Genomic DNA, 14,578 nt, shown 5'->3' with positions numbered 1-14,578 from the left:
CGTGTGTGCATGTGACTTTATGGTCTGCATCTCTTTTCTGTGTGCGCATGCATGTGCATACGTTGGCCACAAAGCTCACTGGAATGTGGCCTCCAGAATCAATGCAGCTTTCCTCCTGCTCTATCAGAAAGAAGAATGAAATCTGAGACTATCAAGAGGAGAGAACTCCTGGATCTACAGAGTTAATGTTCTCACAAACTGCAATGAGATTTCCCTTTAATTGCTTTGAGAATTTTTCCCTTAAATATATGAAGCAGTATATAAATGAAATGAGTAATAATCTGAACATGAATAGCTAATTTCAATTTTGCCTTCCTCAGTCTTTTACAATACTGTCTTCAATGTATTTATTATCATTAATTCATTTCCATATGCCACACTTCTTAAGAATCCTCCTTTCCTCTGCATTCTCAAAACTGTCACCCACTTCAACCCTCAGCCTTCATCTCAAAACTCTGCTGCCTTACTAAGGTGGAAATAAAACCTTTAATGAAACAGGTTTAAGCCTCTCTCACTGATTTACACGCAGACACAAGAGGTCACTAACTTTGATAGCTTGGGAAAAGATCAGATGCGTTCTCCGGTCCGTGCCAGCCTGAGCCAGAGATGTTTGCCCCTGCGCCCTCCTGCAGATGCCCTGCCCCTCAGCTGCGCCCCTTCCCCTTCCTGCCCGGTTGGGGGGGGGGGGCGCCCTGCAGCCTCTGACTCCACTCGGGGCCCGATCCTGCCAGGCCCGCGTGCTCTCCTCCTCCTCCCCCTCCTGCCCCCCCCGCCTCCTGCACCTCGGACTCCTCGCTCCGTCCCTGCACCGGAATCCGGCTCCTCTCCGGGGAAACTCGCCAGGCCACGGGCCGCTGCTCCTCCGCTCTCCTCGGCGGGGGACAGGAAAGTGCAGCCGCTCTCGAGTCCCCCTGGCTGGCCCCGTTTCCTGCCTCTCTGGGCATCGGAGCTCGCTGGCTGTGGGTGGGGCCCTGGGAGGCTGCGAGGCTGGATGCGCCCCCTTGCGCTGTCCCTCAAAATTTATTGTATCCTTGGAATCTACCTGGCATTTTATATGCCAGTGTTTCCCAACCTTTTTTGGGCAAAGGCACACTTGTTTCATGAAAAAAATCTCGAGGCACACCACCATTAGAAAATGTTTAAAAAATTAACTCTGTGCCTATATTGACTATATATATAGTATATATAAAGACTATATATAAAGTATATATAAAGACTACGGATTTGTGTCACTGCCCATTTCCATGAAAGATTTATTCATGCATTTTGCACAATGCCACAATCCCACATGCAACTTTTAAAAAGGATGGGAAACACTGGGCTATGCAGCTGAGGGTGCACCGCTTATTGCCAGCAGTGCAAAATAGCTCTGCTTTGCTAATACCTGTTTATCTGAGTAGGAAGGAGTTACAGTCCAGCACCGTAGTCCTGTGTTATCCTAGTGCATTGGCCTTTTCAGGAAATTGGAGTCAGCGGGCACAGTTGTGAAAGCAGGGGACAGATTGGAGGTTTCAGCCTTGGGTATCTGGATGCCTGGCCTACCCAAAGATGGAAAGCAAGGGCAGAGGAGCAGACCTGGTTGCTGTCTGACTGTATGCTTAGAGCAGGGCTGGAGAAGGGGCGTGGGGCGGGGCTGACGTTGTCGGTCATCTGGAGGCCTGCCCCGGAGAGACGGAGGTATGCACTCCCCTGGACCACCTTGACGCGCATGTCGTAACCCGGGTCACCTCAGTCGTGCGAATGCGCGCCCAGCCAGACCTCCCCCGCCGCGCTTCCCATTGCTGGGATTTGCCCGGCTTTCAGTCTCAAGGGAGGGAGGGAGGCTGCTCAAGACTCGAGTCGGAGGGGCGGCCTTCCGGCGGCTACGAGGGAGGATTTCGCCCCGCCGCCTCCACGACCAGGCCTTCGCTTCACCCAGGCGCCCCATCCCTCCACCTTTTGCACGCGCCTCCTTCCCGCACACTTATGCACCCGTTCTTACGTGCAAAAGGCGGCGGCAACTGCAGCTCCTCCTCCTCTAGAGACGAGGCGGGCGCTTGCTGCTGCTGCTGCCACTCGCTGGAAGCTCGCGATGGCTCTCCGTCAGCGAAGGCTTAATGGTTCCTCCCCTCCTCCTCCACCCCCGCTTCCAGGACGAATGGTACAGCCGGAGAAAGAGCGACACTCGAACTCCCGTGAGGAGGAGGAGCCTCCGACTCCCCTTAACACCTTCCGTGCCAGCTGCGGCTCTCCCTCTCTTACAACAGCCCTTCACATTTCAAGCGGTATCTCCTACCACTTTAAAGAGCGGCGACTTCCCCCCCCTAAGGAATCCTGGGAACTGTATTTTGTTAAGGGTGCTGAGAACCGTTAAGACTCCCACGGCACACCAGGCAACATCTCGCGGCACACTAGTGTGCCGCGGAACACCGGTTGGGAAACACTGTTATATGCTATCCAGAATGTTGCACAAATAAGTCTCCTTGTGATCCGATGTGCAGTCACTGGTTTCCTTATCAGCAAATATTTTTAGAAAGCTGGGACGATGCCACCCTGCAGCCACAGTCGTCAATTTTCAGATTTGAAAATAAGGGATCAGCAGCCTCACCTGTCCCGGGGACAGTCTACAGGATATCTAACAATCCGGGATAGCAGCGGGAAATGGCACTGGAATAAGGGAATTTCCCACAAAAAAGGGAAGGTTGACAGCTATGCCTGCAGCCCGAATGGGTAGCTGGAGGAGGCAGTCCAGTTCCCAGCTCTGCTGGTTGGGATCATGCAATCACTTAGCTCCAGCAACCGACCTTTCCAAACCCTCCAACATTTCTCTGATGAAAATAGGGACATCCCATTCCATAAATATAATTTTCCTATTTATACACCATACATCTTATTACGTTGCCCCAGCCACTCTGGGAACTTTCCAAAATATATAAAAAACATAATAAAACATTAAACATTTTCAAACGTCCCTATACAGGATTGCCTTCTCAGAGGGCCCGGGGGTCGGATAACTCCATTCCCTCCAGCATTTCTTCAATGAAAATAGGGAGACCCTAAGGAAAAGCAGAATATTCTGGGATCAAATCAGAAACCAGGACAGCTTCTCTAAATCAGGGACATCCCTGGAAAATAGTGGCATTTGGAGGGTTTGTCTTTCCCTGATTTTTCATTCGCTGCCTCTGGTCTCCTGCATCCATTTAGCAGAGGAGGGGAACAGTTTTAGCCTTCATACTTCTCCACCCCCACCCCACCCCCAATATAAGCAAAAACACACACACCATTTTGGAGTGAGGACCCAAAAAATAAAATCATTTTATTATTTTATTACTTATTTTTGCAGTTCAATCTACCGTATCTATACATTTTATTGTTTATAGCCAATGGCCACCACAATACAATATGAGCACAAATCACACAGCTGCAAAACAAAAGACATTGCATGCTCCAGACCAGGATAAATCTATAGCGTCCAAAATTTATTTTCACGGTTGTTTCAATGGGAAGGATATAGGGCAGCAGAGTCCAGGTGGTGAGGTCCAGATTAGAGTTTCTACCATCCTTGACTGTCTGCCCTGCTGGCTGAAGCTGATGGGAACTGGACAACAACATCTGGGGACATCTCAATGGTTATTCTGTGATATACAGAATCTACAAAGGATTAAGGCACTGATCCAGAAGAGAATGAACTGAGAAGAGGCCCCACTGAATTATCTGAAGTGAAGCAGAGGAAGATCATTATATAATAATAAAAATAATTTATTATTTATACCCCGCCCATCTGGCTGAGTTTCCCCAGCCACTCTGGGCAGCTTCCAATCAAGTGTTAAAAACAGTACAGCATTAAATATTAAAAACTTCCCTAAACAGGGCTGCCTTCAGATGTCTTTTAAACATAGGATAGCTGCTTATTTCCTTCACATCAGAAGGGAGGGTGTTTCACAGGGTGGGCGCCACTACAGAGAAGGCCTGGTTCCCTGTAAGCTCACTTCTCGCAATGAGGGAACCACCAGAAGGCCCTCGGCGCTGGATCTCAGTGTCCGGGCTGAACGATGGGGGTGGAGATGCTCCTTCAGGTATACAGGACCAAGGCCGTTTAAGGCTTTAAAGGTCAGCACCAACACTTTGAAGTGTGCTCGGAAACGTACTGGGAGCCAATGCAGATCTCTCAGGACCGGTGTTATGTGGTCCCGGCGGCCACTAAATGTTAATAAGCAGAAACCTGTGCAGAAACAGAGACAATACTGCTGATGTGAAAGAAAAATGTTTCATAACAAACTATAAGAGAATTCAAGGGAGAACGTGCCCATGTTTGAATAAGGAGAAGATTCTACAGTGGTACCTCGGGTTACATACACTTCAGGTTACAGACTCCTCTTCTATTCTTCTCAGTTATATGATTATGAAAGTAAAGTTCTTTTGAATAGCAAGAGTCTGGCCACTGTATAGTTTGTAAAAAGGAACTATCAACTAGAATAGCTATTTGGCTTCCTAACTGTAAGCTACTCTGTTACTTTGGATATCATAAAAATTCAGAGACAGACAGACTTTAATGTTGTATAGAGTGTAAGGCTGGGGAATTGAGAGGTGGGGAGAGTGAGCGGGGGGGAGGGGTAGTACACTTTCATTATTTTACAAAGTTTATACGCAAGGTGTTTATGTCAGTGTGACATGGGTAGCTTCTCTTCCTATTCATTTATTAGTTTGCATTGGCAGTGAGAAAGATCGGGGGGGCAGGGCACAGTTGGTTGCCTTCAGTTGACTGCAGTAAAGGTGGCGGAGGCTGAACCATTTTGAGGACATGAGTTGCAATTTGAAGAAGACGTGAGTTGCAATTTGACATCACCTGGAGGGGCCACAGGTTACCCAACAGGTCCGTTTTCAGCGCCTTCACCTTCTCCTTGCGCAGCTGCCCCTGGAACTCCTCGTACTGGATGTGCTTCGTCCTGTAGTGCCTCTGCAGGTTGGCCTTCTTCAGGACGGAGAGGACCTCACCACAAATGAGGCACACAGGCATGCCTTTCAGCTCCACAAAGAAATAGTCGTGTGTCCATCTTTTTTGAAAATGCGGCACTCCAAATCTATCTTCCTCTTCTTGTGGACACATTGATTGTGTCCAGAAACAGACAATTAGGCAGATGGAGCTGTTCTAATATGGGAGTCCTATGCTGCCTATAGTCAGCCCTGGTCAGTAATGTGTCTGCAGCTCTTTGAGCCATTGAAGTTTCTGAGCTCTTTTCAAAGGCAGCCCCAGGTAGAGTGTGTTAAAGTAACTCCTACGCAATGTGGCACCAGACTGCTTTCTTTTTTTAAAATTATCTGTTTGTTTTAAATTCTGTAGCTTAAATTCTCTTGATGCTTCTTTTTTTGAGAAGGGCCTCTTACAGTCACAAAGCAATGATTTTCAGTGCAGCTCCATAACACTGATTGTGCCTTCACACTGCCCCTTTTTGTGTGGGGATTTGGATCCAGAAAAGGAGCAGACGGGGAAAGGTTAAGCAGAATCCCACCCACCCCCTGCGCCACCCTTAGGTGTGCTCAGTCTTCGCCTGCTTCATGACTCCACCTTGCATGAGAAGGCAGGATGGAGCTCCAGGAAACAGGAAGTGGTCCTTCAACCACCCAGGACATCTCACCATCACAGACAGATCCAGTCTCCTGCTGTGGAGTCAAGAGTGGCCCAGGGATGGTGGAGAGAGGAGGGGAAGGGGCTAGGGACAGAAAGAATGGCAGGGCTACAGATGCTCCCTTGGACCCCTCCCCTGACATCAAGGGGAGCTCCTCTTCTGAGGCTGAAAGCATTGGGGTGGTTTGATTTTATCAGTATTGCAAGGAAGCATAGAAGGAAAGGTAAAAAACACCTATGCGGTTTATTAAAGTATCTGAGGTTTTCCCCCTGTGTGAGTTCGTTGATGTATTCTAAGGTATCCATTTTGACTGTAGCTCTTTCCACATTCAATACAATTATATGGTTTTTCCCCTGTGTGAGTTCGTTGGTGTATTCTAAGTGATCCACTATCACTGAAACTCTTGCCACATTCCATACATTTAAATGGTTTCTCCCCCGTGTGAGTTCGTTGGTGTATTCTAAGTGAACCACTATCACTGAAACTCTTTCCACATTCAATACATTTAAATGGTTTCTCCCCCATGTGAGTTCGTTGATGTCTTCTAAGATTTTCACTTTTACTGAAGTTCTTTCCACAATCCAAACATTCAAATGGTTTCTCCCCCGTGTGAGTTCGTTGGTGTCTTCTAAGTGTTTCATTTTGACTGTTGCTCTTTCCACATTCAATACAATTATATGGTTTTTCCCCTGTGTGAGTTCGTTGGTGTATTCTAAGTGATCCACTATCAATGAAACTCTTTCCACATTCAATACATTTAAATGGTTTCTCCCCTGTATGAATTCGTCGGTGTACTCTAAGTGCTCCACTTTTGCTGAAACTCTTTCCACATTCAATACATTTAATTGGTTTCTCCCCTGTGTGAGTTTGTTGATGTATTCTAAGGTATGCATTTTCACTGCAGCTCTTTCCACATTCAATACATTTATATGGTTTTTCCCCTGTGTGAGTTCGTTGGTGTATTCTAAGGGTTCCACTTGTACTGTAGCTCTTTCCACATTCAATACATTTAAATGGTTTCTCCCCCGTGTGAGTTTGTTGATGTATTCTAAGGTGTCCATATTGACTGAAGCTCTTTCCACATTCAATACAATTATATGGTTTTTCCCCTGTGTGAGTTCGTTGGTGTATTCTAAGTGATCCACTATCACTGAAACTCTTGCCACATTCCATACATTTAAATGGTTTCTCCCCCGTGTGAGTTCGTTGGTGTATTCTAAGTGATCCACTATCACTGAAGCTCTTTCCACATTCAATACATTTAAATGGTTTCTCCCCTGTGTGAGTTCGTTGATGTATTCTAAGGTATCCATTTTGACTGTAGCTATTTCCACATTCAATACATTTATATGGTTTCTCCCCTGTGTGAGTTCGTTGATGTCTTCTAAGTGTTTCACTGAGACTGAAGCCTTTTCACATACAGTACATTTAAATGGTTTCTCCCCCGTGTGAGTTCGTTGGTGTCTTCGAAGTTTTCCACTTTCACTGAAGCTCTTTCCACATTCAAAACATTCAAATCGTTTATCTCCTTTGTGAGTTTGTTGTTGTATCCTCAATTTTTTTGTTTTTCCCCATAAATTCACAGGTGGCTCCATAGAATTCTGACTTTCATCTTCCTCACCTGTTTGGGAGTCTGGGAGGAAAGAGAATCCTGTTAGACTTTCAAGAAAGACAAAAAGGGAACTGAACACCTGTCCATCCCAATCTGCACCTTCTTTCGTTGTAACACCTTCATTCTCCACTGTCCTCTCTAGGTTCCAAATTTTTTGCAAAGCTGATGAGACAGTGGCAAGAGCAAAACATGATCACTCTATTCAAACTTAATAAGGCAGCATCGTTTTATAATACAGATCTATGCTGGAACTGGTTTGTTAGACACATCTCTATTTTTATTTCTCAAGCGAATGATCTCAGGCTTGAGTAACAGTGTCTCCCATGTGAAATAAGTGAAACTTAAGTGCTACATTTAACTGTAGAAATATTGCACTATATTGGAACCTAAGAAGAGCCTGCTGGATCAGGCAAAGGCCCACCAAGTCCAGCATCCTCTTCTCACAGAGGCCAACCAGATGCCTGTGGGAAACCGGCAAGCAGGACTGGAGCACAAGAGTCTTCTCTGCCTTCCTGTGCTTTCCAGAAACTAGTATCAAGAAGCGTTATTGCCTAGGACCGCGAGGGCAGAGCAGAGATGTCAGTCTTATGCTTTTCTTCAAGCTATCCATGTTGCTGGCCGTCACTGTCTCCTGTAGGATAGATTCCATAGATGAACTACGCTTCTGTTTATTCATCTTTTGCAGCCCTTAAAAGCTGATAAATGTATTATGGCCTAAGCTTTTGTGGGCTGCAGTCTGACAAAGTGGACTCTTGACCAGGAAAGCTGGTGCCACTATAAACCTCTGAGTCTCTTTGTTGGCTTTGTGTACTTATGTTGAAATTTGCACCAAGGTTGTACCACAGTATCTCCATGGAAGCTTAGGGACGGACAAAATTACAGGGTGTCAGCTCTGTGAATCTCAAGCCTCTCGTGCCTCCGCTGACAGAGCCTGAGAACGCAAGAGATGTGATTCGGTTGGAATGTGAAGCAGGGGAGGAGCAGCCAAGCTGCAGCAGGAGCAAAGAACAAAGAGCAGGAAGGGGGGGTGCCGGGGGGGGCACAGACTGTTAGCTCCAGTTTGAGCTCTGGCACAGGGACCCCAGAAATAGCCTGTCCAAAAACTCTTAGGCTCGAGAGAATCTGCGAGAAGAGGGGAAAAGCGAGCGAAAGTGGGGGCTTCTTTGCTGGAGGACTCGGCAACTGCAAGCTGGGATGAACAGGCCGAAGACTGAGCTCCACAGTGATTTATGAGTTTGAGATAATTACTACTGGAGTTGTCTCATGTCTGTGCGGGAGAACCAAGCCTTTACACAGGGGCGCTAAAATTATTACCCCACTCACTCTCACAAACAACCCCAGTCTCTAAGATTGGCAATTTTGCACAATTTGCTTATAATACCAGACGCTCTTGGACTTTATATGCCCAATCCTAAGTGTAGAGCCTCCAGCTCCAGGAATTGTGTATCATGATAACGGGTCCTTTGTCCCTTAACCCCACCAAACTGGGGAGGTGCATGCATCTATTGTGTTTTGATGCTGGTGGAATGTATGATTCTGACCCTGTCTATAAAAAATAAGAGTAATAGAAACAATTTATGTACATTAATTATAAATAATTATGGGAAACATTTCCATCCCACTTCACCCATTTTTCAGGATTGGTGTGCAACATCATTACCATCAATTATTCCTGCCGTGGAAATAACACCTAAGATTTCAAAGCCTGGAGGAAGAAAATCTGCCCCCACTACTTTAGGAAAAGGATTCAAGAAACAAAGAGCTGCTTCGGAGAAGGCCTCACCCCTTCCTTCTTCCTGTCAGGAACTTCCTTCCATTTGTCTCCTCTTCATCTTTTCCTCTTTCTCCCTCCACCATCCGTCTATCCCTGTCCCCATCTCCTCTCAACTGGAACTCACCAGATTTCTCCAAGGGTCCTGGGAGGGAATGCTCGGACATTGTGGGGAGAGATGCGGGAGACAGCCTGACCAGGTCAACCGTCCATCTTCCTCCTTCCATCCTGCCCAGGGTTGCAGGTTCAGTCTCAGCTAGGTTTGCAGGTTCAGCTTCCTGAGGAGCGCAGAATCCAGAGCAAGCTGCAGCTTCCTGGGAGGGAGGGAAGAAGAAGCCAAGGGAGTCTGAGAGCCCCTGCAGGGATTCTCATGCCCAAGACATTCTGCTGCCCCTGGAGAAGCCCCAATTGGGCACCCCCCTTCCCAAGATCCCCCACCCATTTTCAAACACCTTTGGCAATTTCTTTCACCTGCCTGTCCCACCTCCCTTCCTAAGGCTGGCATGGTATGCACATTAGTGGCCTGAGTGTAGACCCCATAGAACTTAAGAGTTAATCTGCAAAGGACTGCTCTGAATACATGGGTTGCCCTTGCATGGAGAAGGAAGAATATTCACCACCATAGCTAAACAGAATCTCCATGTCTAGAGGCAGTGGACCTGTGACCTCCAGGTGATGGAAACCCAGGTGAGAGGAGGGCACTTACCTTTCCAAGAAGCCCCTCAGTGTCTGGGAGCAGGGTCTGGTCTGCTCCCCCTGCTCTCCCACTGGGCCTCCGACTGGCATCCGCAGCTCCCCTGAAGGAGAGGACACCATCCCTGGAGTGGGGAGGACAGGGAGCCTGTGGGGTTTCCCACCCTGAACGAGGGGGCTGCATCGTCTTCAGGAAATCCTGCTTCTGGGCATCCCAGTGGTGCTCCAGCTGCCCCTCCTCTGCCTCCTGCTTAATTTGACATAAATCTGCCCGAGGCAGAAGATCCCTGATGGTCCCAACTTGGCCGGCAGGAGGTTTCTTTCCTTTGCACTCCAGTCTCTCCCTTTGAATGGGTCTCCTGGGTCTCTGCTCTTCCATTTTTACGCCACCCTCCTGGAAAAGAAATAAACACAAAGTAAAATGAAACCCAAGAAGAAAAACAAAAGCACATTTTTTTATCCACTGGCCAGTTTTTGAAATATATTATTACTCTATTTCTGATGTTCAGGCTGTGAATAACAATCATTATGTCACCCAAATGACTCCACTCAGGGACGAGGGGAAGTTATCCAAAGACTGGGGGAAACATCAAGGTTTATGGAAGTACAAATAATATTGGGGGGGGGGGCGGGAACCAAGTCAGTGGAAGGAAATTTAAAAGCAACCCAGTGAGAGGACTGAGCATGTTCAGTGGACAGGGAATGCTGATCCTGGCTGCAACTTCTAGCATGTTGGAAAAGAAACAACAGATCTTTGTATATGATTAAGGCTGCAACAGACCCACCTAACATTTAAAGTACATGGCTTCACCCAAGAAATCCTGCGAGCTGCGGTTTGTTAGGATGTAGCAATAAACTACAAGTCCCGTGGTTCTCTGGGGGAAGCCACGTGCTTTAAATGTATTGTATCCGCACAGCCTAAGAAACAAACTGACAAAATGAATATTGACCCAAAAATCAAGCAACCCACTCCAAAATATTTTATATTTGATGGTCACAAACTCTCTTGACTGAAGACATTCTAACTTGCAGTCCATTGGCTGCATATGGTTTGCCAAGCCTCATGGTGTGTCCTGCTAGTCCCTGCCGTTTCCATCTCCTGATCTGATCATAGGATGAAGATCTCTGTCTGTCCTGGAGAGAAAGATGCCTATGGGGCCCTTACAGAGATCTTTTAAACTCCAATTTCACCACAAACCAGCACAGTGCTGAAATGGGGTAAAAGCCCTGCTCTGGAAATAAATGATCCCTCTGGCTGCTCTTTAAAAAGGATTTCTAAAGAACAATCTGAAGGGTCTTTTTTCCACAGATCTCATTGCTAATTCAGCAGGGTCTTCTTGTGCTCTTATTTCTCCTCCACCCCAGAACTGGGGTTGGAAGGTCTAAACATGCTGATTGTGTTTGCAAGACTTGTATGTATGCTAGATGGCATGTCTGGTGAGTGTGGGCAGCACCTCTGGCGTGTGTGGATGTGACTTTATAGTCTGCATCTCTTTTCTGTGTGCGAATGCATGTGCATACATTGGCCACAAAGCTCACTGGAATGTGGCCTCCAGAATCAATGCATCTTTAAGCCCATAAATGTTCCTCCTGCTCTATCAGAAAGAACAATCAAATCTGAGACTATCAAGAGGAGAGAACTCCTGGCTTAAGCCTGTGTCACTTATTTACATGCAGACACAAGAGGTCACTAACTTTGATAGCCTGGGAAAAGATCAGATGCGTTCTCCAGGAAATAGATCTATTAGATGTTTTATTAGCCTTGACAGAACAACAGAACCTCCATGTGTAGGCAGAGTGTACCTTGATGGGAGGAAGGCAAAAGAAGCCATTTCCTTGCTAAATGAATGTGATGGACATCATTGCCACAAGATGCGGTGATGGTGGTGGCAAAGAGAGCTTTCAAAGGCGATCAGACCAATTTACGAAGGAGGGCGATAGGTTTATGAATGGCACTGGCAGAGGAAGGGGGTTAGGAGTAGTGGCCTGCAAAGGGTGTCAGGGGGCTGCAGGGTGAGAGGGACACCTCCCTGTTGCACTGCTCTACCATTCCACCTGCCGCCCCTTCCCTCTCCGCCGGTGGGAGAGCGTGAGCTTGTGCCTGTGCTGCGGCCCCCGGAACCCACTCATCGCCCTTGCAGCCCCCGCAGGGAGGCAGAAGCAGACGAGAGGGAAGGACAGTCGGGGCGGAGGGAGGACGGGGCTCCCTGCTGAGGGACAGGGAGAGGGGCGGCAGACTCATTGACCGCCCCGGGAGGCAAAAGCCCCAACGCCGCCGCTGATCATCGGACGACTGTATGCATCGTCCATCGGGAAGCAGCAGCTGCCTTGGACCCCTCATTCTGCCCCTTGAGCTCAGGACTGAAGGGAGCAGCTCCCCAGGGTCTCCGGCAGGGTCCGTGCCAGCCTGAGCCAGAGATGTTTGCCCCTGCGCCCTCCTGCAGATGCCCCGCCCTTCAGCTGCGCCCCTTCCCCTTCCTGCCCGGGTGGGGGGGGGCGCCCTGCAGCCTCTGACTCCACTCGGGGCCCGATCCTGCCAGGCCCACGTGCTCTCCTCCTCCTCCTCGGACTCCTCGCTCCGTCCCCGCACAGGAATCCGGCTCCTCTCCGGGGAAACTCGCCAGGCCACGGGCCGCTGCTCCTCCGCTCTCCTCGGCGGGGGAGAGGAAAGTGCAGCCGCTCTCGAGTCCCCCTGGCTGGCCCCGTTTCCTGCCTCTCTGGGCATCGGAGCTCGCTGGCTGTGGGTGGGGCCCTGGGAGGCTGCGAGGCTGGATGCGCCCCCTTGCAAGGCGAGGGCTGCGAGACCGCCCTGCTGCTTCCCCTGCCCTCCAATTTGCAGCCCGCTGCTTCTGATCCTGGAGGTTCCGCTCTTAGCTGTCGGGGCAAATGGATTAGCCCGATGAGATCTGGTCCATTCCTAGCTCTGGAGCAGCAGGGAACAAGCTTTTTGCACCCTTCTCTTGGGGTGGTCACACGCCGCCATCTGTGTCCCCGTGTACACAAATCACTGAGCTGCCTTAACTCAGTAGAGCGTGAGGTGCTTTATCTGAAGGTTATGAGTTCGAGTCCCAGGTGAGAAAAAGTGGAAATAAAGTGTAATGTTACCTTGAAATTGTGTACACAATAGTCCGATGGTCTTTAGAGAAACCCAAAAACTTCCCCTTGCTATACCCTTTCGTTGTCTTCTGTAATAAGTGGGTTTTGTTTGGAAAGCTGTCTCTCAACATTTATTAGAACATTGGAATGTACCTGGCATTTTATAAGCTCTTCAGTATGTTGCACAAATAAGTCTCCTTGCGATCAGTATGCCGTCCCTGGTTTCCAAATCCTCTACAGGAAATATTCCTGAAATACCATTTCATGAAGCTGGGACGATGCCACCCAGCTGCCTGAATGCCTAGCAGCTGGAGGAGGCAGTCCAGTTCCCAGCTCTGCTGGCCCAGGTCATGTGATCACTTAGCTCCAGCAGCAGGTGGCAGGGCTGGGCTCTGTTATCTTTCCATACCCTCCAACATCTCTCTGATGAAAATAGGGGTGTCCTGTTCCATAATGATAATTTTACTATTTATACCCCACACATCTTATTAGGTTGCCCCAGCCACTCCAGGCAGCTACCAACATATATAAAAACATAAGAAAACATTTTAAAAATTCCCTATACAGGATTACCTTCAGACAACTTGGGGGTCACATAACCCCATACCCTCTGGCATCAAATCAGAAACTGACGACAGCTTCTGTAAATCAGGGACATCCCTGGAAGACAGTGGCACTTGGAGGGTCTGTCTTTCCCTGCTTTTTTCTTTGCTGTCTCTGGTCTCCTGCCTCCATTCAGCAGAGGAGGGGGCCTTCATACGGAGAAGGATCGGGGCCAACAGGGCATAGTTGGTGCCTTCAGATGACTGCAGTGAAGGGAGAACCGTTTGGAGGAACAGCTTGCTGCAATTTTGGAAAGGGATGGAAAGAGCATGGCTACATCGTGGTTTGCTTCTTCAGGTACTTGTTGTTCAAGTTGTTCCATGGAATTCCTGATCTGGACCTTGTGTGGAAAGGAGTTCTCTCCATCACAAGAATAATTTTTGAAGCTTTACTGCACAAGAGTCTTAAACAGTCTTACAATAAGATGAACTTGATAAAGAAGCACGTTGCAAACAATGTTCAGTCCTTTATGTAATCCTGTGAACTTTCCTCTCTCTGGTCCCAGAGGGAGATCCTAAGCTTCTTCATCATTGCAGAACTTATTTGCAACTGCTGCTGCTTCTCCTAGCCATCTCCAACAAGCACCCACTGACTTCTCAAGTTTAAGCTTCCTTCTGTTAGAGCTCTGCAGCTTCTGTTTCCAGCGATGAGTTATTAGGAAAGATACCAGCCTCCTCTGCTGCTTTTGTCAGAGTGGAACCTCTGAGTGGAACCTCTTGCCGAAAAGGTTGCACTCTTTCTTCTTCTATGTTTGCTACATATGCCACAATGTTCTCTCTCTTTTTCTCAAATGTTCCAGGCGACCACAAATGAGTGTCTAAAGGGAAACCAAAAGCTCAGAGGTGGGACGGGGGGGGGGGGGGAGTCTTGAATATCAGGTTGCCTTGTAGTGCCTGGGGGCCCTGCTATTAGATTTGTATCTCGTAAGTGTTGTAGGAGCCTTTAGGTTTTTTAGCTGTATATTTAAAAAACAAGGCTCTCATGAGATGTTTCATTCTTTTGTTATTCTGACACTGCATTGTTTGCACAGCTTTTTAAAATAGTGATTTTTTTTAATATGCAAAAAGAATAAAAATGCATGATAAAGGGTTTATTTAGAAGCAGAACAAGCATTTTATTTTATTTTAAATAACAGAGGGATGAGGCCCAATTCTTAGTGCTCATCCCAGGTTAAAGATTAGCAGCCACACCCTCACA

At 47.8% G+C, this 14,578-nt stretch overlaps 1 protein-coding gene across 1 annotated transcript; it reads right to left on the bottom strand.

The window, feature by feature from the left end:
• Positions 1–4,510: 4,510 nt before the first annotated feature.
• LOC309524870 (uncharacterized protein) lies at positions 4,511–12,328 on the bottom strand. The gene is made up of 4 exons (XM_082210021.1): positions 12,273–12,328; positions 9,696–10,076; positions 9,117–9,303; positions 4,511–7,239 (listed from the first exon to the last, which is right to left on the bottom strand). The coding sequence occupies exons 2-4, from the start codon at positions 10,059–10,061 to the stop codon at positions 5,618–5,620; spliced, it is 2,175 nt and encodes a 724-aa protein (XP_082066147.1). The 5' UTR covers positions 10,062–10,076; positions 12,273–12,328; the 3' UTR covers positions 4,511–5,617.
• Between the last annotated feature and the right edge of the window lie 2,250 nt (positions 12,329–14,578).

This window comes from Podarcis vaucheri (genome assembly GCF_965113315.1).
Source record: "Podarcis vaucheri genome assembly, chromosome: 2".
In the NCBI taxonomy this organism is placed as follows: Eukaryota; Metazoa; Chordata; class Lepidosauria; order Squamata; family Lacertidae; genus Podarcis; species Podarcis vaucheri.
Note: the sequence above shows the minus strand (reverse complement) of the source record. Positions and strands in the feature narration are given on the sequence as shown.

Coding starts and splice junctions, on each gene's coding strand:
- LOC309524870 (XM_082210021.1), bottom strand. CDS start 10,061: ATGGAAGAGCAGAGACCCAGGAGACCCATTCAAAGGGAGAGACTGGAG. Junction 9,304..9,695: donor CTGAGGGGCTTCTTGGAAAG/GTAAGTGCCCTC, acceptor CCTCCCTCCCAG/GAAGCTGCAGCTTGCTCTGG. Junction 7,240..9,116: donor AGGACCCTTGGAGAAATCTG/GTGAGTTCCAGT, acceptor CTTTCCTCCCAG/ACTCCCAAACAGGTGAGGAA.